General features: G+C 38.0%; 1 protein-coding gene across 1 annotated transcript in view; it reads left to right on the top strand.

The window, feature by feature from the left end:
- The window catches only part of Tenm1 (teneurin transmembrane protein 1), a 1,125,448-nt gene that overhangs the window by 717,603 nt on the left and 382,533 nt on the right, over positions 1 to 25,312 (top strand). The window contains exon 7 of the mRNA XM_060375702.1: positions 23,784 to 23,933. Coding sequence (XP_060231685.1) covers positions 23,784 to 23,933 — 150 coding nt within the window. The remainder of the gene's footprint in view (positions 1 to 23,783; positions 23,934 to 25,312) is intronic.

The following is a 25,312-nucleotide window of genomic DNA, read 5'->3' as shown; positions in this document are numbered from 1 at the left end:
GCCTGTTTTCTCCTTCTGCAAATGTCCCTCCCATTTGCCATTGAGAGTAAGGATTTATCATCTTACCCAGGGTCCTCATTGATTAGCTTCTTTAGGTGTACAGATTTTAGTATGTTTATCCTATAATATCCATTTATAAGTGAAGGTGCACCATATGTATCTTTTTGTTTCTGGGATACCTCACTCAGGATGATCTTTTCTGGATCCCACCATTTGCTTTCAAATTTCCTGATTTCCTTTTGTTGTTGTTGTTGTTGTTGTTAATTTATTTTTATTAGTAGTAGTAGTAACATTTTATTAACTCTGTATCCCAGCTGTATCCCGCTCCCTTATTCCCTCCCAATCCCACCCTCCCTCGATTTCCTTGTTTTTAATTGCTGAGTAGCCTTCAATTGTGTAAACTTATCAAAATTTCTGTATCCATTCCTCAGTTGAGGGTCAGCTGGGTTGTTTCGAGATTCTGGCTACCAAGAATAAAGCTGCTAAGAAAATTGTTGAGCAAATATCTTTGTTGTATATTTGAGCATGTTTGGGATATATGCCTAGGAGTGCTATAACTGAATCTTGAGGAGCCACTATTCCTAATTGTCTGAGAAAGTGCCAGGTTGATTTCCAAGGTGCTTGTAAAAGTTTACATTCCCACCAGCAATGGAGGAGGAGTCCCCTTTCTCCATGTCCTCTCCAGCATGTTTTGTCACTTGTTATTTTGATCTTAGCCATTCTGACGGGTAAAAGGTGAAATCTGAGGGGGTTCTTTTGATTTACAGTTTCCTGATGACTAAGTATGTTGAGCATTTCTTTAAGTGTTTCTCTGCCATTTAAAATTCCTCTATTGAGAATTCTCAGTTTAGCTCCATACTCCATTTTTAAATTGGATTAGTTGATACATTGCTCTTTAACTTCTTGAGTTCTTTATATATTCTGGATATTAGCCCTCTGTCAGACATAGGGTTGGTGAAGATCCTTTCCCAATATGTAGGCTGTCATTTTATTCTGACAACAGTGTCCTTTGTTTCACAGAAGTTTTTCAGTTTAATGAGTTACCATTTATTGATTGTTGATCTTAGAACCTGTACTGATGGTGTTCTGTTTAGGAAGTTGTCTCCTATGCCAGGGTTCAAGGCTTTTCCCTACTTTTTCTTCTAGCAGATTGTGTATGCCTGGTTTTATGTTGAAGCCTTTGATTCTCTTGGACTTTAGTTTTGTGCACGATGATTAATATGGATCTGTTTGCATTTTTCTAAAAGTAGAATCCACTTAGACCAGCACCATTTGTTGAAGATGCTGTCTTATTCCCGTTGTAAGGTTTGGGCTTCAGTCAGCCGCTGTAGACCCAGAGAAGAGCATGTCTGATTGCATGTGGGTTGATGCCCCAGGTCCCGCCTCTGAGAAAAAGGTATAGGACGGGTCTGATGCTCTTTGGGTGGATGACACCTAAATGAACATCAGTACAAAGTCCCAATTTATTTCTAATATCAGAGATCAGACCTCTACTCTTGCCTGATGCGTCTAAAACAAAAAGGGGGAACTGTAGAGAGCTGCGGAATACTATGCCTTAAAGATGGAGCTGGTTTCCGCCTTCCACCTTCCCGATGGTGAGTGCTCTCTGTCACAAACAACTCCACATTTGGCTAAGGCTGAGGATCTGGCTTGCTTCCATGTATGTGGACCTATCTGCATTGCCCACCCAGGGTCAGATGATTGTTCAAGGTTCCTGAATAAACTGCATTGAAAAAAAAATCAAATATCTGTATTTGTGTGGGTTTATTTATGGGCCTTCTATTAGATAACATTGATCTACCATTCTGTTCCTAGGCTTGTACCATGCAGTATTTATTACTATTGCTCTGTAGTACAGCTTGAGTTCAGGGATAGAGATAACTCCAGATGATCTGTTGATGTACAGGATTATTTTGGCAATTCTGTTTTTTTTTTTTTCCATATAAAATTAAGGATTGTACTTTCAAGGCCTATAAAAACTGTGTTGATATTTTGATGGAAATTGCACTGAATCTGTAGATTGCTTTTGGCAGGATGGTCATTTTCAATATGTTAATCCTACCGATCCATGAATACGGGAGATCTTGCCATCTTCAGATATCTTCTTCAATTTTTTTCTTCAGAGACTTGAAGTTTTTTTTTTTCAAAGAGCTCTTTCAAGTGCTCACTTAAGAGTTACACAAGGTACTTACTAGTGAATATTGTGAACGGTGTTGTTTTCCTAATTTCTTTCTCAACCCTTCTGTCTTTCATATACAGGAGTGATGCTGATTTTTTTTCTTTTCATTATATTATTTTTTATTTTTATTTTTTTAATATTAGTTACAGTTTAACTTTGTATCCCTGTTGTATCCCACTCCCTCTTTCCCTCCCAATCCCAAACCCCCACCCTCATCTACTCCCTGACCCTTTCCAAGTCCATTGATAAAGGAGAACCTCATCCTCTTACATCTTATACTGGTTTATCAGGTGTCTTCAGGACTAGCTGCAAAGTCCTCCTCTGTGGCCTAACAAGACTGCTCCTCTTGCTAGGAGGGAAGGTCAAAGAGCCAGCTACTGAGTTCATGTCAGAAACAGTCCCTGTTCCCCTTATTAGGGTACCACTTGGATACTGAGCTACCAAGGGCTACTTCTGAGCAGGGGCTCTAGGTTGCATTCATACATGGTCCCTGTTTGGACAAACAGTCTCATAAAAGACACCTGTGCCCAGACATATTTCGTCCTAGTGAAACTCCTGTCCTCTCCAGGTAGTATTAACTGCCCCCCCACCTTTTTTGATTCCCTGCATTCTTCCAGAGGTTTGGTTATGAATCTTTTTTTTTATGTTTCAGGTTTTATTTTTTTTCCTTTTTATTATTATTATTTTTTACACTTTATTCACTTTGTATCTCCCCATAAGCCCCTCCCTCTTCCCCTCCCAATCTCACCCTTCCTCCTCCCTCTGCATGCATGCCGCTCCCCAAGTCCACTGATAGGGGAGGTCCTCCTCTCCTTCCATCTGATCTTAGTCTATCAGATCACATCCAGAGTGGCTGCATTGTCATCTTCTGTGGCCTGGTAAGACTGCTCTCCCCTCAGGGGGAGGTGATCAAAGATCAGGCTTATCAGATTGTGTTGGAGGCAGTCCCTTTTCCCATTACTATGTAACCCACTTAGACACTAAACTGCCATGGATTACATCTGTGCAGGGGTTCTAGGTTATCCCTATGCCTGGTACTTGGTTGGAGTATGGGTCTCTGGGAAGACCCTTGTGTTCAAATCTTCTAGTTCTGTTGCTCTCCTTGTGATTTTGAGTCTTAATATCTGCTTTGATACACTGCTAGGTAGAGTCTTTCAGAGGCCCTCTGTGGTAGGCTCTTGTCCTATTACTTGTTTGCTCCTACATCTAATGTTCATCTTTCATCCCATTTGTTTTTTTAAGTGAGGATTGATCATTGTACCCTGAGTCCCCTTTCTTGTTTATCTTCTTTAGGTGGATAGGTTTCAGTGTATTTATCCTATCTCATAGGTCTATATAAGTGCGTATATACCATGTGTGTCTTTCTGCTTTTGGGATACCTCAGTCAGGATGATCATTTCTAGGTCCCACCATTTGCCTGCAAATTTCATGATTTCCTCATTTTTAATTGCTGAGTAGTATTCCATTGTGTAAAAGTGCCACAATTTCTGTATCCATTCCTCAACTGAGGGACATCTGGGTTGTTTCCAGGTTCTGGCTATTACAAATAAAGCTGCTACAAACATGGTTGAGCAAATGTCCTTGTGTACTTGAGCCGCTTTTGGATATATGGAGTTAATTTTGTATCTAGCCACTTTGCTGAAGGTGTTTGTCAGGTGAAGGGGTTCTCTGGTAGAAATTTTGGGATTATTCATGTATACTAAATCCACTGATAGGGGAGGTCTTCTTTTCCTTCCTTCTGTTCCTAGTCAATTAGGTCTCATCAGGAGTGGTTGCATTGTCTTCTTCTGTGGCCTGGTAATGCTGCTTCTCCCACAGGGGGAGGTAATTAAAGAGCAGGCCAATCAATTCATGTCAGAGACAGTCCCTGTTCCTATTACAATGGAACCCACTTGGATTCTCAACTGCCATTGGCTACATCTGTTCAGGGGTCTTAGGTTATCTCCATGCATAGTCCTTGGTAGGAGTATCAGTCTCAGGAAAGACCCCTGTGCTCAGATTTTTTGGTTTTGTTGCTCTCCTTGTGGAGTTCCTGTTCTCTCCAGATCTTACTGTTTCCCACTTCTTTCATAAGATTCCCTGCACTCTGCCTAAAGGTTGCCCATAAGTCTCAGCATCTGCATTGATAGTCTGCAGGGCAGAGATTTTCAGAGGTCCTCTGTGTCAGGCTCCTGACTTGTTCCCTCTTTTCTCCTTCTTCTGATGTCCAGCCTTTTTACCTTTCTGGATAGGAATTGAACAATTTAGCAAGAGTCCTCCCTCTTGATTAGTTTCTTTAGGTGTACAGATTTTAGTAGGTTTATGTTTGTAGATGATATGATAGTATACCTGAGTGATCCCAAAAATTCTTCCAGGGAACTCCTACCACTGAATAACACCTTCAGCAAAGTGGCTGGATACAAAATTAACTCAGAAAAATCAATAGCCCTCATGTACACAAAAGACAAAAGGACCAAGAAAGAAATTAGGGAAACAACACCCTTCACGATAGCCACAAATGACATAAAGTACCTTGGTGTGAACCTAACCAAACAAGTCAAAGACTTGTATGAATAAAAAATTTCCAGTCTCTGAAGAAAGAAATAGAAGATGATATCAGAAGATGGAAAGATATCCCATGCTCATGGCTTGGTAGGATTAATATAGTAAAAATGGCCATCTTACCAAAAGCAATCTACAGATTCAATGCAATTCCAATCAAATTACCAACACAATTCTTTACAGACCTTGAAAGAGAAATTCTCACCTTCATATGGAACAACAAGAAACCCAGAATTGCTAAAACAATTCTCTACAGTAAAATATCTTTTTTTTATTTTTCATCAATTACACTTTATTCATTCTGCACCCCCCCATAAGCCCCTCCCTCCTCCCCTCCCAATCCCACCCTCTCTCCTCCCTCTGCATGCATGCCACTCCCCAAGTCCACTGATAGAGGAGGTTCTCCTCTCCTTTCTGATCTTAGTCTATCAGTTCACATCAAAAGTGGCTGCATTGTCCTCTACTATGGCCTGGTAAGGCTGCTCCCCCCAAAAGGGAGGTGATCAAAGAGCAGGCCAATCAGATTATGTCAGAGGCAGTCCCTCTTCCCATTACTATGTAACCCAATTGGACTCTGAACTGCCCTGGGCTACATCTGTGCAGGGGTTCTGGGTTATCTCTATGAATAGTCCTTGGTTGGAGTATGAGTCTCTGGGAAGTTCCCTGTGTTCAAATTTTCTGGTTCTGTTGCTCTCCTTGTGGAGACCCTGTCCTCTCCAGCTCTTACTATTTCCCAGTTCTTACATAAAATTCCCTTCACTCTGTCCAACAGTGTATCTCCATCCCTGATCTTAAGCTGTCCTATAGAGCAACAATACTAAAGTACTCTTTTTATGTCTTGTCGATGTATGGTTTTTGTATCAAGTTGACTCGCTTTGGCTTCCTAGAAGGAGTTTGGTAATGTTCTTTCTGTTTCTCTTTTCTGGAATAGTTTGAAGAGAATTGGGGTTAGCTCTTCTTTGAAGATCTGGTAGTATTCTCCACTGACACCATATGACCCTGGGGTTTTTTGTTTTGTTTTATTTTGTTGTTTTTTTGGTTGTTATTGTTGTTGTTGTTGTTTTTGAAGGGAGAATTTTAATGACTGCTTCTATTTCCTTGAGGGATATAGAACTATTTAATCTATTTTATCTGATCTTGAGTTAATTTTGATAGATGGAATCTATAAAAAATTTGTCCATTTCATTTAGATTTTCAATTTTTTTTTCCTTATAGGCTTTTGTAGTAAGACTAATGATTGCTTGGAATTTCTCAGTGTCTGTCATTATGTCCTCGTCTTCATTTCTGATTTTGATGCTTTGATAGTTTCTCTCTGCCTTTTAGTTAGTTTGGCTAAGGGTTTGTTTATCTTGTTGATTTTGTCAAAGAATCAGCTCTTGGTTTCATTGATTCTTTGAGTAGTTTTATTTGTTTCTAATTAATTGATTTCTGCCCTGAGTTTGAGTATTTCCAGCTGTCTGTTCCTCTTGGGTATGTCTGCTACTTTTTTCCTAGGCCTTTCATCTGTGCCATTAAATTGCTTGTATGATAATTCTCGTACTTACTTCTGGAGGCACTTATTGCTATGAACTTTCCTCTGAACACTGCTTTCATTGTGTCGCATAGGTTTGGGTAAGTTGTGCCTTCATTTTCATTGAATTTTAGGAAGTCTCTAATTTCTTTTTTCATTTCTTCCTTGACCAAGCTCTAACTGAGTAGAAAGTTGTTTAGTTTCCATGTGTATGTTGGCTTGTTTTTATTTCTGTTGTTTTTGAAGTCTAGTTTTAGGTCATGGTGTTCTGATAGGACAAAGGGGATTATTTCGGTCTCCTTGTATCTGTTTGAGGCTTGCTTTTTGACCAACTATGTGGTCAATTTTTGTGAGGGTTCCATTAAGTGCTGAAAGGAAGGTATTCTCTTTTGAGTTTGGTTGAAAAGTTCTGTAGACATTTTTAGGTTCATTTGATTTAGGAATTCTGTAAGTGTCATTATTTCTCTATTGAGTTTCTGTCTAGATGATCTGTCCCTTGGTGAGAGTGGAGTGCTGAAGTCTCCCACTGTTTAGATGTTCGGATAGATGTGTGAATTAAGCTTTAATAATGTTTCATTTACTAATGCAGGTGCTCCTATATTAGGGGCATAGATATTCAAGATTGTGATGTCCTCCTTTGATGAGAATGAAGTGTCCCTCCTCAGCTTTTTTGACTAATTTTAGTTGAAAGTTTATTTTATTAGATATTAGGATAACTTCCTCAGCTTGTTTACTGGGTCCTTTAGCCTAAAAAAATTTTCCAGCCCTTTACTCTGAGGTAGTTTTTATCTTTGTTGTAGACCTGTGTCTCTTGAATGCAGCAGAATGTTGGATCCTGTTTCTGCAACCATTCTTTTAGGCTGTGTCTTTTTATTGGAGAGTTGGAATCCATTGATTTTGATAGATAATAGTAACCAATGAATGTTAGTTTCTTTTGTTATGGAGTTAATGGTGTTACATTGTTTCAATGCTTATTTTCTTTTAATTATTTGTTGTGAAGCTATCTGTATTCTGTGTTTTCTTGGGTGTAGTTAATTTCATTGGATTGGAGGTTTCCTTCTAGTATTTTCTGTAGGGCTGGCTTGATGTGTACATACTGTTTAAATATAGTTTTGTCATGGAATATTTGTTTTCTCCATCTATGTTGATCGAAAGCTTTGCAGGGTATAGTAGTCTGGGTTGGCATCTGTTTTCTCATAGAGTCTGCATGACATCTGCCCAGGCCCTTCTGGCTTTCATCATTTCTGTTGAGAAGTCTGGTGTGATTCTGATAGGTCTACCTTTATATGTTACTTGGCCCTTTTCCCTTGCTGCTTTTACCATCTTTTCTTTGTTTTGTAGATTTAGTGTTTTGCCTATTATTTGACATGAAGATCTTCTTTTCTGGTCTATTATATTTGGTGTTCTGTAGGCCTTTTCTTTCTTTCTTTAAGAGATGGACATCTCTTTCTTTAAGATTAAAAAATTTTCTTCTATGATTTTCTTAGAGATATTTTCTGGACCTTGGAGCCTGGAATTTTCTTATTTCTATTCCTATTATTCTTAGATTTTTTCTTTTCATGGTGTCCTTAATTTCTTGGATGTTTTGTGTTTGGAACTTTTCTGATTTTATTTTCTCTTTGAGAGATGTATTAAATCCTGCAATTCTATATTCAGTACCTGAGATTCTCTCTTGCATCTCTTTTATTCTGTTGGTGATGCTTACCTTTGTATTTTCTGATCTTTTCTCTAAGTTCTCCAGCTCTAGGGTTTTCTCTATTTGTGTTTTCTTTATTGATTCGAATTCTGTTTTCGTGTCTTACAGCATTTCCTTCATCTGTTTCAGTGTGAATTCCTGTCTTTCCATGTTGGTCTCTTTTTTTTGTTTGTTTTGTTTTCTCTTTATTCGCCACTACTTATGCTTCTATTTATTTGTCTGCACTTGCCCGTATTTCTTTGAGAGATTTGTTCGATTCCTCTTTATGTGCCTCTAATAACTGATGAGCATAGCTTTAAAATCATTTTCCCTTAAGTATGCCCTGGTTACTCACATGCCTCGCTGGGTGCCTGTACCCGTTGATGACCCTCACGCTATGACTCTCTTCAGACAGAAAAGAGATCTTGGAACTACAGCCACCATTGTTACTGCCATCTCATTGGCGGCTGTTGGAGCTACCACCGCGGCATTAGCCATGAGTCATACTGGGCAGACTGCTCAGACCCTGAATAATCATTTAGCCAATGTAGCTCATGCCTTAGTTGTACATAAAGGAATTAATGCTCAACTAAAAGGAAGCTTGATGGTGTTCAATCAGAGGATTGACCTCGTGCAGGAGCAAATTGATACCCTATGGCAAATCGCTCAACTTGGCTGTCAATGAAAATATGCTGGACTTTGAGTCACTAGCATATAACATGAGAATTTTTCCTGTGCTGCAAATCTGTCTAAACAATTGTCGAGCTATATGTTAGGTAATTGGACTGGAGAACTCGATACTACGATGGAGCAGCTGACAGTGGCCATTGTCACAGTAAATTCTACGAGAGTGGACGCAGGACTAGCCACAGGTTTATCATCATGGATTGCTGCAGCCATGAATCATCTGAAGGAATGGGCTGGCATGGTAGCGTTAGCAGGCCTTCTGGTGTTGGTCTCCTTGGTTTGCCTGTGGTGTATATGCAAGATTAGAGTCTCAGAACAGCGTAATTCAGCCATGATCATTCAGGCCTTTACAGCCATTGAAGCAGGACAGTCTCCCCAAGCATGGTTGGCTACCATAAAAAGCTAAAATGTTACGCTCAGGATGCGAGGCTAAGCACTGCACTCAGGGTCAGCCGCTTTCGACCCAGAGAAGAGCATGTCTGATTGCATGCGGGTTGATGCCCCAGGTCCCGCCTTTGAGAAAAAGGTATCGGACAGGTCTGATCCTCTTTGGGTGGATGACACCTAAATGAACATTGGTACAAAGTCCCAATTTATTTCTAATATCAGAGATCAGACCTCTACTCTTGCCTGATGCATCTAAAACAAAAAGGGGGAACTGTAGAGAGCTGCGTAATGCCGCGCCTTAAGGATGGAGCTGGTTTCTGCCGTCCACCTTCCCGATGGTGAGTGCTCTCTGCCACAAACAACTCCATATTTGGCTAAGGCTGAGGATCTGGCTTGCTTCCATGTATGTGGACCTATCTGCATTGCCCACGTGGCACGCTGGGGTTGGCAACCCAGAGGCTATATAAGCTGTGGGCTGGCTTTCCCCAGGGTCCGATGATTGTTCACGGTTCCTGAATAAACTGCATTGAAAAAAAATAAATAAAATCATTTTCCTGTGTTTCTGATGAAATAAAATATCCATTGATTTTGGGGGTTACTGGTGAAGCCATGTTGTCCAGATTTTTGTTAAATGTGTTCTTAGGCTGACCTCTAGCCATCTGCTTATCAGTGGCCTATACTGTTTGTTCCTGTATTCTATACTTCAAATTCCTTCTGTCTGTCTATGGTGTCTGGTGTATTCTTCAGCAGATGAGAGAGGTCCACTGGTTTGAGAGAGGATTTTGGTTTTTCAGCTGTAGCTAAGGGATGAAGGTTGCAGGCATGCACAAGTGCTGGCTTGTGTACCTTGAGGGAGAGGGTGCTAGAGTATGTAGATGCCTGTCTGTGCTCCTGGTATTGTTTGCCTGGACTCCACTAGCAGACTCACAGAACAGGGGGGGGCTTCAATATTGAGAATACTGTCACAAGGATCCCTATGTTACCCACAGTGGGGATGTGGGTGTAAAGGATCCAATGTCTGGCTGCTATTGTAGAGGGACCCTGGATCTGGGGCTCTGCAAGCACTCACTGTTAGGAGTGTGCAGCAAATTTACATGACAGGTTCACAGATCATGCCATGCAACAGTTTCCACTTAGGAGATTTATTAAGGAATAGGGAAGGGGTCACAGAGACCATCTCTAGGTAGGACAGGAAAGAAAAGGGTGGTGCTATTTCTCTTACAGGTGACCCAGAGCATGTGCAGGTGGTTTCAGGTGGTCCACAAGTGATCCACAGGTGGCCACACAGAGGCCTCGTGTTCCATTTATCAGGTCAAAGGAACCCAGGCACCTTCAGTCATCTGTAGCCAGGCGTAGGATAACGGCCAGAGGGTGATCTAAGAGTAATGCTCCCATTTCCTGGGAGAATTGGTGGCTGTCAACATCCCAATGTCCTTCTTGGTGGCATTTTGGACATGGCCCCAGTGCCGTGTTGGGGTTAGGACAAAACCAGGCCCAGTGACCTTCTTGATCACATTTGAACCAATGACCCCATGGTCCACTTGCCTTAGCAGGTAAAGGAGCCTGGGTAATCACTGAGGCTATTTGGATGGCCTTGGCCAGCATTTGATATTTTTGCTTGCGGACTTTCTCATCCCTCCCATGGTACACATGAAAGGCCAATGTTAAGACCTGTGCCTGTGGAGTCAGAGGTCCTCTCTCCAAGCATTTAAGCTTAGCCCTCATGTTGGGGTAACTCTGGGAGAAAAAAAAATAGGTCATCAGGATTTATCTACCCTCTGTATACTTGAGGTCTAGATTAGTATGTTGTAAGGGGGGCTTTGTAAGGCTCTCTAGGAATTGAGATGGGTTTTCCTTCTTGTCCTGAATGACCTCCTGGAGATTCTCATAATTAACTGGCTTAAGGGCAGCCTTGCGGAGACCAGCCAAAGGCAGGTAGTGAACTGATCTCTAGCTAAATTACCTTCTTGGGTATTATAATCCCATTATGGATCCTGGTTGGGCACCTCCTCAGCCCCAACCAGGTGTGTTGTGTTTGTTTGGTGAACCTCATCTACCTGCATTATTCTAGGCTATTCTCAAACTTGCCTGCACTCTGCAGGTAATAGGTTGTTGGTAAGAGTCATATATATATATATATATATTGGCAGATAAGACTATAAGATTGAGTGAGATATTGAAATTCTTTAATGAAAGTAGAAGGATCAGAGGTATAGGATTCTAGTCTCTTTTCTACTTGAGAAAGTTCAGTTAATAAAAAGGGAACATACACCCTAACTAAACCATTTACACCAGCCACCTCTTGCAAGGGAAGAATTGAGGCTGGTTTATGCTGAGTAGAAGAAGAAGGGGGCTTCACTATAGAGCAAGAGTGGGTAGCAGGGGGGCTAATAGCTGTTGATGGGGTGAAAGTAGATGCCAAAGTAGGACGACTAGGACAACCTGTTGCTGGGGAGAGGGCTGGAGAGGTGGGTGATCATGCTGGAGAAGACAAAGAGGAAAAGGAGGCAGCAAAGGAGAGAGAAGACAGAGATTGAGAAGAAGCTGAAGGTTGAGAATGGTGAGGTGGTGGTTCATGTCAAAGGTAGAGAACTTTTGAGGTTGAGGTTTTATAGCTAGAAGAAGTTGGGTAGGAGAACAGAGAGAAGATTTACAGAAGAGAGAAAACTTGAACACAAGATATATCCTTCAATTTACCAGATCGCTGACAGTAATTAAAATATTAGGATTCAATGTGCTGTTAATCAGCCAATTTGATCCATTATCTAAGGAATATACAGGCCAAGTTTTATTAGAGAGGCGTATGAGCTTAGAGGCTTCTCAGGCTCCATGCATAGGGTTTTAAAATTTTTCAAAAGATATCCCGGTGGGAACGCTGGAGGAATGGGCAAATGGGCAGTTGCCATTGGGAGTGTAGGAGTCAGTGACCTGCCAGAGGTCTCCCAAAGGCAAGGTTTGACTCAGTAGAATATGGCCCTACCTGATCCAACAACTCATCAGCATTGGCCAGAGACTAAGGGCACAGTCCCATAGGAGACATGGTTTACCTAGCACTAGGATTTTTGTAGATGGAGGTTGGAGGGAGGGGGTGAAACCATGCCAGTAGAAGGGAAAGATATCTCACCCAAGGGAAAGAGTAAGTCTAAATGGATGTCAGCAAAAAGGTCAACAGTGGCCAGTGAAGGCCGTAGTTGGGGGTTCCTCTATCTCAAAAGGTACCAAGAAGTTGCTGGATGCTCAACAGTCAATCTTCCCCTACCAAGAGAGATGTTTATGCTGACCAATGAGGAGAACTCACCAATCCAGATGTTGTTGCATGTAGGAGGTAGCAATCTGGTTGCCAGAAAGTGAGTCACAGGTGGATTTGAAATGAAATAAGTTTCCCGCAACTGGGGTGCTGGCCGCCAAAAGTGCCTATTTTGGCCAGAGTACCAATGTTAGGTTTGTGCAACAAAGTTTAATGGCTGGTTAACAAATCACGCCATTTGACTGGTTCCACATGGGAGATTTATTAAGGGAAGGGGTCACAGAGACAGTTTCTGGGTAGGGCAAGAAAGAGAGAGGGAGGTGTGAGTTCTCTTAAAAAGTGACCCAGAGCATGTGCAGGTGGTTTCAGGTGGTCCACAAGTGATCCACAGGTGATCTCACAGAAGCCTGATGTTCCATTTATCAGGTCCCTTGGGGCTGGCCGTGGAGACGCCTGCCGACAGATCCAAACATTCACTTAAAGGCACATTCACTCATGCTTGCAGGCCTAATCAGAAGTTAGGAGTTCCCCCTGTTCTCTACTCTCAGATTTGGGTCTGTGGGGGCAAATGAGAGTGTAGAGATCCATCAGCTCAATGGTGTCCACAGTTTGGCCACCCAAGAAGGGTGTCTAGTACTTGGGGCAGAGGCCACTGCTGGCAGCCTCTGCCAAGAATTGAAACCCATGCTTGGGGCAATGGGAAGTGCAGCGGGATTGAATATTAACAACTCTCAGTCCCAGGAGATGTCCAAGGGTGACCTGGATCCAAACTGTTCCACCTCATGGGTTGTCCTCTCTTGCCCAGGAAGCCTCAATGTGATGTTCTGGCTTCAACTGTCCCTCCACTCACCAATTTCAGATCCTGTGCCCCTCATATATGGTGCACACTGGTCACTGCCATATTGGACCATCCTACCCCCACCCCAAATCTAAGTTTCATAGTACAAATCCTTTTTATAACTTGACATTTTTTTCAAGAACTTCAAATTTATTTTTAACTAATATAAAAGCATAAAATTTGACTGCAGAAATGGATCTAAAGATAATAATATTTATTAAGCAAGTAAGAGAACCTTAGATTGGATTCCAAGTTTCCACATTAAAAAACTTAACATTGCCATATGTGCCTATAATATAACAGAATACTGGGGAATGAAAATGGAAGTATTGCTGAGACTTATTAGCCAGCCAGCCTAGCCCAGAACTAGCAAACTCTAGATTCTGTGGAAAACTCTGTCTCATGGGAATAAGGCAGAAAGTGATAGAACAAGATAGCTGATATTCTTCCCTGGCTACTGTTTTGTCCATATTTGAACATATACACATGTACACACATACACATATATGCAAACAATTACCATACACATCTCTCTATCTCTCTCTCTCTCTCTCTCTCTCACACACACACACACACATATATATATATAAAACAAACCCATAAAATTATGGGATAGCAAACAACATGCATATTATATATAGTGCATATTATATATAACATATATGTAATTATTGTGTACCCTAATCATATAGAGTGTTACTTAAATTGGGCTTGCATAGGATTCTAAAATATGAGCACATCACTCTTTCACTCAAGAGGTCAGTGATACAAGTCATATACCTAAACATAGTAAAGGCAGTATATAGCAAGCCTATAGCCAACATCAAACTCAATGGAGAGAAACTTAATCAATCCCACTGAAATCAGGGACAAGGCAAGGCTGTCCACTCTGTACTTATCTCTTTAACATAGTTCTTGAAGTCCTAGCTAGAGCAATAAGACAACTTAAAGAGATCAAGGGATACAAATTGGAAAGGAAGAAATAAAAATTATCACTATTAACAGATGATGTGATAGTATACATAAGTGATCCCAAAAATTCAACCAGAGAATTCCTTCAGCTGATAAACACCTTCAGCAATGTGGCAAGATATAAAATTAACTCAAAAAAAGTCTGAAGACCGCCTGTATACGAAAGACAAATGGGCTGAAAAAGAAATTAAGGAAACAACACCCTCTACAATAGCCACAAATAACAAAGTACCTTTGTATGACTCTAACCAAACAAGTGTAAGACCTGTATGAAAAAAAAATTGAAGTCTCTGAAGAAAGAAATTGAAGAAGATAACAGAAGATGGAAAGATCTCCCATGTTGGAGGATTGGTAGGATTAACATAGTGAAAATGGCCTTCCTACCAAAAGCAATCTACAGATTTCATGGAGGGAGGGGCCTGCAGCATGGATAAAAAGTGAATAAATTATAATAAATTATTATATAAATAAAATTAAATAAATATAAAACATACCAAAACAGTTCTTTACAGATTCCGAAAGAACAATTTTCAGTTTCTTATGGAAAAACAAAACAAAACAAAGCAAACAAAAAAACAGAATTGCTAAAATAAACCTCTACAATAAAAGATATTCTGGAGGTGTCTCCATCCCTGATCTTAAGCTTTACTGTAGAGCAACAGTAATAAAACAGCATGGTAATGGCATAAAAACAGACTGGTGGATCAATGGAATTGAATAGAAAGAAGACCCAGAAATAAACCCACACACTTACTGATACATGTTTTTTTTAAATAAAGAAGCCAAAACCATACAATGGAAAAAAAGATAGTATTTTGAACAAATGGTGCTGGTCTAACTGGATGTCTAAAAATGTGAATAGATCCAATTTTTATCATGATACCCAAAACTAAATCTAAGTTGACTAAAGACCTCAATATAAAACCAGACACACTAAACCTGTTAGAAGAAAAAAGTGGGGAATAGCCTTGATCTCATTGGCACAGAAGACAACTTCATAAACAGAACACCAACAGGACAGACTCTAAGAGCAACAATCAATAAATGAAAACTTTACTTTACAGAAACTTTTCAGTTTCATGAGGTCCCAATGAGGCTTGCTTTTTGCTTGACTATATGTTCAATTTTGGAGAAGGTTCCATGAGGTGCTGAGAAGAAGGTATACTCTTTCATGTTTGTGTGAATAGTTCTGTAGGTATCTATTAGGTTCTTTTGATTTAATACCTCTGTAAGTGTAATTATTTCTCTTTAGCTTCTGTCTCAATGATCTTGCCCTTGGAGAGAGTGGGAGGTTGAAGTCTCCCAGTATTATGGTGTCAGGATCAATGTGTGATTTAGACTTTAATAATGTTTCTTTGACAAATGCAAGAGCCCTTGTGTTTGGTGCATAGATGTTCAGAATTGTAATGTCCTCCTGGTGAATTTTTTCTTTGATGACATGAAAAGTCATTCTCCATCTCTTTTGATTAATTTTGCTTAATAGTCTATTTTATTAGATATTAGGATGGCTACTCCAGCTTGTTTCTTGGTTCCATTTGCTTGGAAAACCTTTTTCCAGCCCTTTCCTCTGAAGTAGTGTCTATCTTTGTTACAGAAGTGTGTTCCTTGAATGCAGCATAATGATGGATCCTGCTTCTGCAACCATTCTCTTAGTCTATGTCTTTTTATTGGAGAGTTGAGACTCTTGATGTTAATAGATATTTGTGACCAATGATTGTTACTTTCTTTTATTGTGGAGTTGGTGGTGGTAGTGTGTTTGTGTGTTTATTTTATTTTGATTTTTTGTTGTTATGGTGCCTTTATCTTGGGTTTTCTTGGGTGTAGTTGATATCATTGGTTGAGGGTTTTTTTGTTTGTTTGTTTGTTTTGTTTTTCCTAGTACCTTCTGTAGTTATGGTTTGCTGTGTAGATAATGTTTAAATTTCGTTATATCATGGAATATTTTGTTTTCTCCATCTATGTTGACTAAAAATTTTGCTGGATATAGTAATCTGGGTTGGCATCTGTGATCCCTTAGTGTCTGGATGAGATCTGCCAAGGTCCCTCTGGTTTTCATAGTCTCTGCTGAGAAGTCTGGTGTGATTCTGATAGGTCTGCCTTTATATGTTACTTGGCCTTTATCCCTCACCGCTTTTAATATTTTTTCTTTGTTGTTTAGATGTAATGTTTTGATTATTATGAAGTGTTCTGGTCAAGTATATTTGTTGTTCTGTAGGCCTGTTGTATGTTTAAAGACATCTCTTTTCTAAAGTTGACGAAATTTTCTTCTATGATTTTCTCAAATATATTTTCTGGGCCTGGAAGCTTGGACTTTTCTTTTTCATCTATTCCTATTAGTCTTAGGTTTGTCTTTTCTTGATGCCCCTGATTTCTTAGATGCTTTGTGTCTGGAACTTTTCTGGTTTTATTCTTTCTTTGAGAGATGTATCAATTTCTGCAATTGTATATTCAGCTCCTGATATTTTCTTCTCCATCTCTTGTATTCAGTTGGTAATGCTTATCTTTGTAGTTCCTGATCTATTCTCTTAAGTTCTCCAATTCCAGGTTTGTTTGTTTTTTCTGTTTGTGTTTTATTTATTGGTTCTAATTCTGTTTTCATGTCTTGCACCGTGTCCTTCATCTGTTTAAATGTGGATTCCAGTCTGTCCATGATGGCCTCTGTTTTTTGTTCATTTCCTCATTATGTGCCTTGAATAACAGAGAAACACAGATTTCAGTGTTTTGTGGTACACGGTATGGCTTGCTCTCACCTCTGATCTGCTGTTTAGGTACACTGTGTTATCGGCACAGTTATTTTTGATCCACTGGAGCTGTCATTCTTAATGAGTTCAAAAGACATTACTCTTGGATGATGTGAATTGATATTTACATTTTCTAGTCAGTGGATTTCTGTAAAATACAAAGTAACTAGTACCCCACAGAGGGATGGGTAGAGTCTGCCTCCTCACTGAATATGTACATTTGTGTACATCATTAGGACTGACAACTTTAATCTTGCTTTGAATCAAGTACTATATTTATGTCTACTTTAACTTTTTGGAACATTACTTGTGAAATTTAAAAATTATCAATTTCTACTCACTTTTTCTTTACTGATTACCATCTGTGAAGTGGGTTAGACCACTGAGATAACATGATTATGGGACCAGCAATTATGTGCATGAATTTTTCTAACACTCTTCCTCACTGGTCTCACCCTCAGATATTTAATGTTCCTCACATATTTCATATAATCCTTCAGAGATTTTTATATCTCTACTCTCTCACTCTCGGAAAATGTTTTCTCTAGATCAACAGTTCGCAACCTTCCTAATGTGACCCTTTAATACAGTTCCTCATGTTGTGGTAACCCCCAACCATAAAATTATTTCATTGCTACTTCATAATTTGCTACTCCTTTGAATCATAACGTAAATATCTGATATGCAGGATATCTGGTATGTCACCCCACAGGGGTTGCAACACACAGCCTGAGAACCCCTGTTCTATATATTCATGATAACTTTGTATAATTCATTATATCTTACTCAATGTCATTTCCTCCGAGAGGCCTTTCCTGACTGTCTTTCCTGTTGCTATGATAAAACAAATTGGCAACAAATATATAAAGCAGATAAGGATGGTTCTGTTAGATAATATTTTTCAGAACGACAGAGAAAGTAAAGTAGTAGAAGTCAGAGGCCAGTCAGCCACATTGGATCTACAGTGAGGAAACAAAGAGAGATGGGTATGAGTTCTCAGCTTTTGTTCTTTTTTTAAATAAGTCCAGGAGTCCAGGTTTTGTTATGATGTCAGTCGCAGTTAAACTGGGTCTTCTTGCCTCAGTTAACTCAATCTAGACAATCTATTCAAGTATACTCAGAGGCTCATTTAGAAGGTAATTCCTGACTGTCATTATCTGAGGCTTGTCTCTAAGGTGATTCTATATCCTATATTATTGACAATATTTACTATCCACACCTTTCCTATTTTTTTTCCTTGAAGAACCTATAATTTCATTTGTGCTTCTTTGTTTCCATAAAAATTATAATTTATATTCGACATTATACCACATATTTTTCTTTGTCTATCTTAACCTATCACCATTGTGTGAACAACTCTGAACAGTAAAATAAAAAGTGTTCTTTGCACAAAACAGTTATTGAATTAACATATGAATATAACTTAAAATTACACTTTATTTATTGCCTTGATTCTATATGGTTGATTCAGATAATATAGTTGACAATACTTGGCTTTAAGAGGGTCAAGGAAGATATGATTCATCTTCTTTCAAAAGATGTCAGTCAGCCAATGCATACTAATTAGGCTATATGAATTATTTACATCTAGCATCCATATTAAAAGTATTTTCTGCATGTGTGTGTGAGAAAATACTTTTTAAAGATTTATTTATTTATTATTTATACAGCATATAGTATTCTGCCTGCATGTGTGCCTGTAAGCCAGAAAGAGGGCATCAGATCCCAGTATAGATGGTTGTGAGCCACCATGTGGTTACTGGAAATTGAGCTCAGGACCTTTGGAAGAACAGCAAGTGCTCTTAACCTCTGAGCCATCTCTCCAGCCACAAAAATATTTTTTTAATCAAAAGATAATTCCTACATGTAAATTATTGCCATATCTTTCTGGTGGTATGCTGATATATATCACACATCAACAAACTTTTATTGATTACCTTATAAGCAAATTATCATTCTTTCTAACAAATTCCAGAATTCCTTATTGACCCCTGTCTTTTTGCATGTAAACTCACTGTTTGTATTTCTTTCAAAACTCACAATATGGAAATTCAATTTGGAATAGAAAAAGGTCAGTCACCTTGCCTTGGTACCCTTGATCTGTACCAAATAATTAACTTTCATTATATATTCACACAAATGTACATTCTAAAAAGCTTGTTTCCTAAGCAACATTTGATATACTTAAAATTATAAAGCTTCACTGCTGTTACAGAACGTTCTGCCATGATTGGTTTGAAGCAGCCTATTTCTTTTGACAGTGAAAGATAAATCTTCATTCCCCTTACATATTTTAAAATGACTGTCTCTTCACGTGTACATTTTTTTTTTCATTTTCTCATGCCCTCAGGGAACTGGTTAAACTTAAATAAAGTACATAAAATAGTTCTCTTGGTCTTCAAAATGACACTCATTATTCCTTTTGTTATAAATGGTCAATCAAATTTCACAAAAATAATTGAACCAAGGAAATGAAATGTGTTTCAATATGATTGGTAATATCAATAATATTAAAATTGTTTTGGAAGCTAGAATATACTAAATCTTCTAAGATGATGATAAATAACTAAATACCTTGAATTGTGACAATAATACTAATTAAACCTCATATCCTTTGACCAGGAAAAATATCAATGGCAAATAATATAGCCTTATTAATATGCCATATATTTCTAAAAACCATTATCCTTAAGTATCATTTGTTTCCATTAACTGGAAGAGAAAATCATTAATAAGCATTGGGTTTGATCCAAAGAAAAGGAAGAAACCAATTAAATACTTAAAAGATAGTATTTGAGAAAACACAGAAGAGGCCATATCCAGATTCTGCCCTGGGCACCATTCTAACATTCTCTCTCTTTGGTGACCTCACATAACTTCAACTGTTGACTCTGGGAATGCATGGTTTTACAATCTTGCTTTAGATTTAATAATCTTTTCTAACTTCAAAACTCTTATAGTAAGCATTATTATCTGGATGACACACCAGTCCCTGGAATGCCATGTGTCTGAGGAATTATTTCCTTCTTCATCCCAAATCAACATTTGCTCAACTAGTCAACAATAAAATACAGATTCAGGTGTGTTTCTTGAATGCACTCACAGGTTTGTGCAAAAAACACCAGGAGCCCACAGTTCTCAACTCTCAAATTCTGGCAGGAGTTTGGAGAGAAGCCTTGACCTCATTGACACAGGGGACAACTTCCTGATGAGTACACCAACAGCTGAGTCTCTAACATCAACAATTAATAAATAGGACCCCAAGAAACTGACAAGATTCCGTAAATAAAAGGATACTGTAAACAGAACAAAACCACAGCCTATAGACTGGAAAAAAAAAAAAAAAAAAAAAAAAAAAAAAACTTTCACCAACCCTATATCTGACAGAGCACTAATGTCCAGAATATATAAAGAATTTAAACACCAACAAACCAAGTAAACCAATAAAAAAAAAAAATGGGTTACAAAGCTAAACAGAGAATTCTCTGTAGAGGAATATAGAATGGCAGAGAAACAGTTAAAGAAATGATCAAAGTCCTTAGTCATCAGAAAAATGCAAATCAAAATGTCCCTGAGATTACACCTTACACCCATCAGAATGGCCAAGATAAAAAATTCAAGTGACAACACATGCTGGAGAGGATGTGGAGAAAGGAGAACCCTCCTCCATTGTTGGTGGGAATGTAAACTTGTGCAACCACTTTGGAAATCAATCTGGTGCTTTCTCAGAAAATTGGGAATGGTGCTTCCTCAAGATCCAGCCATCCCACCCGTAGGCATATATCTGAAAGATGCTCAACCATACAAGGACATTTGTTCAACTATGTTAAGAGCAGCATCATTCATAATAGCCAGAATAAATATGGAAACAAGTTTGATGCCCCTCAACTGAAGAATGGATACAGAAATTGCAGTACATTTACACAATGGAATACTACTCAGCAATTAAAAACAAGAAAATAATGAAATTTGCAGGTAAATGGATGGAACTAGAAATCATCTTGAGTGAGGTAACCCAGAAGCAGAAAGACAAACATGGTATATACTTACCTAAAAGTGGATATTAGGCATATAACATAGGATAAACATACTAAAATCTACAGACTGAAAGAAGCTAAATAACAAGGAGGACCCTAGGGAAGATGGTTGATCCTAATTCAAATGGGCAAACAGTATAGACATCAGAAGCAGGAGAAGACAGGCCACAGAGCAGGAACTTACCACAGAGGCCTCTGAAAGAATCTACCCAGCAGGATATTGAATCAGATGCTGAGACTCGTAGTCAAAATTTGGGCAGAGTACAGAGAAACTTATGTAAGAAGAGGGAGATAGACAGACCTGGAGGGGACAGGGGCTCCAAAAAGAGACAGAGCTAAAAATCTGAGCCCAGAGGGTCGTGCACAGACTGATGCTCCAACCAAGTACCATGCATGGAGAGGGCCTAGTTTCCCTGCTTAGATGTAGCCCATAAGCCGCTCAGTCTCTTTGTGGGTTCCCTAGTAAAGGGAACAGGGACTGTGTCTAAATTGACTTGCTCTTTGATCACCTCCCCCCTGGGAGGACAGCCTTGCCAGGTGACAGAGGAAAAGGATGCTGCTAGTCCTGATGAGGTCTGATAGGCTATGGTCAAATAGAAGGTGAGGAGGACCTCCTCTATCCTCTATCGGTGGACTAGGGGAGGGGCTTAGAAGGAGAGGAGGGAGGGAGGGTGGGACTAGGAGAAGATGAGGGAGGGGCTACAGCCAGGATAGAAATAGAAATGACAGATAGATAGATAGATAGATAGATAGATAGATAGATAGATAGATAGATAGATAGATAGATAGATAGATACAGATCCAACTCCAACCACTTGTGTTTAGGTAAATAATCATCTAAATACTTTAATGGATCCACCGTTCTTTCTATTATTGTGCCTTTAAATCAAAGTTCATCTATTTGTCAATGATCTCTTAGTACACCTATATATGTGCGTGATATTACTAAAAGACACAATCTGATAGACTAAGATCAGAAGGAAGGAGAGGAGGACCTCCCCTATCAGTGAACTTGGGAAGAGCATGTGCGAAGAATGTGGAGGGAGGGTGGGACTGGGAGGGGAGGAGGGAGGGGCTTATGGGGGAATACAAAGTGAATAAACTGTAATTAAAAAATAAAAAAAAATAAAAAACAGACAAAAAAAAAGACACAATCTCACTGCAAACTCCTAGATCATCTGGCCCATACAGTCTTTCTACTCCCTCTTCTGCAGTGTTACTTGAGCATTGTTGCTAAAGCTACAATTTCTTCTTAAGGAACCTCTATTGACTTCTTGCAAATAATTGAGAGACTCTTATGATACCACCTTAGTTTAGAAATTATTTTTCACCCACATTATTGAAACCCCATACCAATTTGGTTCTTCGGTACATATTTTACATTTCAAATTCATTTGTTTTGCATTATTATTATATTTACCTCTCTACAAAATGTATTTTGATATCATTTATTTGCCTAAAAACACTCAATAATAACATTTGTTATCTAATTTAAATCCCTAAAGAAAATTGGCAATATCATCTGCTTAGAAAATAATTTTTCGGTTACTTAACAAATTAAATGCAAATATATAAGTATGGCACCCATAGTTTTCTAAAATACAGCTTTAATTCTACCATTCTCTCTTTACTAACCATTTCGCATCATAGTTCAGCTCTGATGAACCCAAACAACTTCCTTTGTTTCAAACACATTCTGTACATTACAAAGTAATACTTTGTTCAGGCCTCCCATAATCTTTGCCTATCTCTGTCATATTTCAAAGTACTACGGAAATATAAATATCTATCTCTAATAGTAATTCTTCTGTAAAATCATTCTTCATCAATCTAGCCAAATTTGGCTTATTTTAATAAATTTATTTTAAAATAGAAAATATAGAAATCATAAAGAGAAAAATTAAAATCTTCCATAAGCTCCCAAACCATTAACATGTTGCTTCTAACACACTTTTTCTGTAGATATGAATAAAAACGTACACAGTCTACACATTTACACAATTTAGATTATATAATTCAAAGTTTTGGAGAACTTCGTATTTTCATTTGATGATGCTTCATGAATATTTCTCAGGTAGTTTTATGACATCATCAATATTATTTTAATAAATACATAATTTTTCTTAACAATATATTTCCAGGTATTTATAGACCAATTGATGAATATTTATAAAGATAACTTTTGAATATTATTTTCAGATACTATCATGGACAATCTTACATTCTTTCATAATAATTTCTTAGAAACTAATTTATTGAATCAATGGATGAGTCAAAAATTTTAAGTTTTTGTTTATGCTCATGTTTAGTTTTGCTTTTTATTAATAATGCTTCTTTACCATGAACAAAATTCATTATATTTTGATATTGTCATCCAGAATAAATGTGTGATCATATTCCTGCATAATGATAATAGCAAATATTTATTAGGTAATTAAACCTACATTGTGTCAATTCTTCTACATAGTATTATGGCTATCTTATATTTGTAATGCTACCAAATCCTACCCTAACAGACATCTAGATTTTCATACCTGTAGCAGTTATAAAGGACCTATAAAGTACTAAGCAGTCAGGAATTATTTGTCAAATTAAATTCTTCTCCTGTATTGGTATTTTTCTATCCACATTATTCTGCAGTTCTTTCTGTGTGCAAACCAGAGTTGCATCAGTAACGAAAATGAAAACTGACCAGATCACAGCCCTAAGGGGCTGAGAGCAATCCTGTTTTAATTAGTTAACTAATCCTCCAATTTCTAAAACTATCTATTGCATAATTCTCATCTCAGTGTTTTAGCGCCAGCTATTTGAGAAAATAGCTATATTTGTTCATATAGATATAAAACTCCTCCTCCACTGGTTTAGTTAATAGACCACTGATTATGACATTTTCAGGTGCTAAAGGATAGCTGGTTTAGCAGCCTTCTAAGTGAGTCAGTATAAGTTAATATATGCTTGTTTTCTTGCAGCAGTACACTTGTTTGGCCTGACCTGGCATTTGCAACCAGTTGGACAGATCTATGCTAATGGAATTAGCAATGGGAACACAGGGACTGAGTCCATGGATACTACTTACTCTCCCATTGGAGGAAAAGTTTCTGACAAATCAGAGAAAAAAGGTACAGTGACCAACATAATTGATGGGTTCTTGATTAATTATTTTCCTAATTAAGTTATTAGGACAATATCTGGGACAGCTTCACTTCACATCATATTTCATTATTACTTGAAAGAACTACCCTGCGTAAACAGAACAAATCCATTGTCACGGTCTTATGAAAGAATTTTTTTTTCTCTAGTGCTTTTGTGTATACCAATTAAACTTTTCAAATATGTTGCCAATTTTGAAAATAAAGAAATATTTATGGAATGGCACTTTCAATACAATAAAAATTTCATTTCTATATAACTACCCTGAAGCAAGTTGGGATTTTGATTAAGTTCCCTTATGCCCTAGCAGAGCATTTATTTATATATAATATTTTACCAAGGGTATATAGAAAATTCTTGTATTTTTCATAAATAAAGGCAGTTTCTGCTTCATGGAAAGGTGAATATTTGTAACAAAATGGAAAAAAATGAATTATTTTCTAGTTGGGAAATATAACTTCTTCCTTGTTGAAAGAAAATTACTTCAAGTTCTGAATTGTTTAAATTAACCAAAATGAGCATGAACTAGGAGAGTTATTTTACAATAAATGCCACAGTACTGGCACTTCTAAATTCTAATTCATAATCAGTGATTTTAGTCCTAATAAAAAATAAGAGTAAATGTAACTTTGTGTTATGAATTTTCTTAAAATAGGCTTAATTACACAGGCACTTGTGCTATGTAAAATCTTAGTATGTCTGTTTTAAAAGTAGAAATTGAGAAAAAAAACTACCCTTTGGGAGGTTTTGTTTATTTGTTTTCAAGACAGGGTTTCCTGAAGTTCCTTTTGTAGACTAGGCATGAAGTCACAGAGATCTGACTGCCTTTGCCACCCCTGGTGCTTGGATTAAAAGTGTGGGCCACCATACTTGTATCTATCCTCTATTTTTATAAGATAAAAATTAAACAAATAAATGGAACAAATGGAACCTTACATTTTTCTAGCAGTGATAAGGATTATTTTACTTTATTAGTTCTAAATACAGAATCAGTTTTTCACTTGTTTAAATTAGTAGTCTCCTAATATTTGTTTTATTGCTTTGGGTGATGTTTATATTTTTTTTTGTTTGTCTCTTTTTTTTTTTTTGATCTGCTTTTAGAAATATAACTTTTCTTTGTTCCATGCTTCAGTAAAAGTTCATAGTTAAAGTTCAGAAAAAATAAAATTTTTGTTCTAATTTTCAGTTCACAGTGCATTTTGATTTGCATCTCATTTCAGAATACTTAATTCTAGCCAGGCCTGACCTTTCCCAGAAGTTTCACTGTGACTGCTATAATGGGGCAAGGCTGAAGGAAAAGGGTCAGAAGTGGACAAGAAAAGGACCAGACTAAGCCAGTCTTTTCTTC

Source organism: Meriones unguiculatus, chromosome X, assembly GCF_030254825.1.
Source record: "Meriones unguiculatus strain TT.TT164.6M chromosome X, Bangor_MerUng_6.1, whole genome shotgun sequence".
Taxonomy (NCBI): domain Eukaryota; kingdom Metazoa; phylum Chordata; class Mammalia; order Rodentia; family Muridae; genus Meriones; species Meriones unguiculatus.
This window is presented reverse-complemented; position numbering and strand designations above follow the sequence as displayed.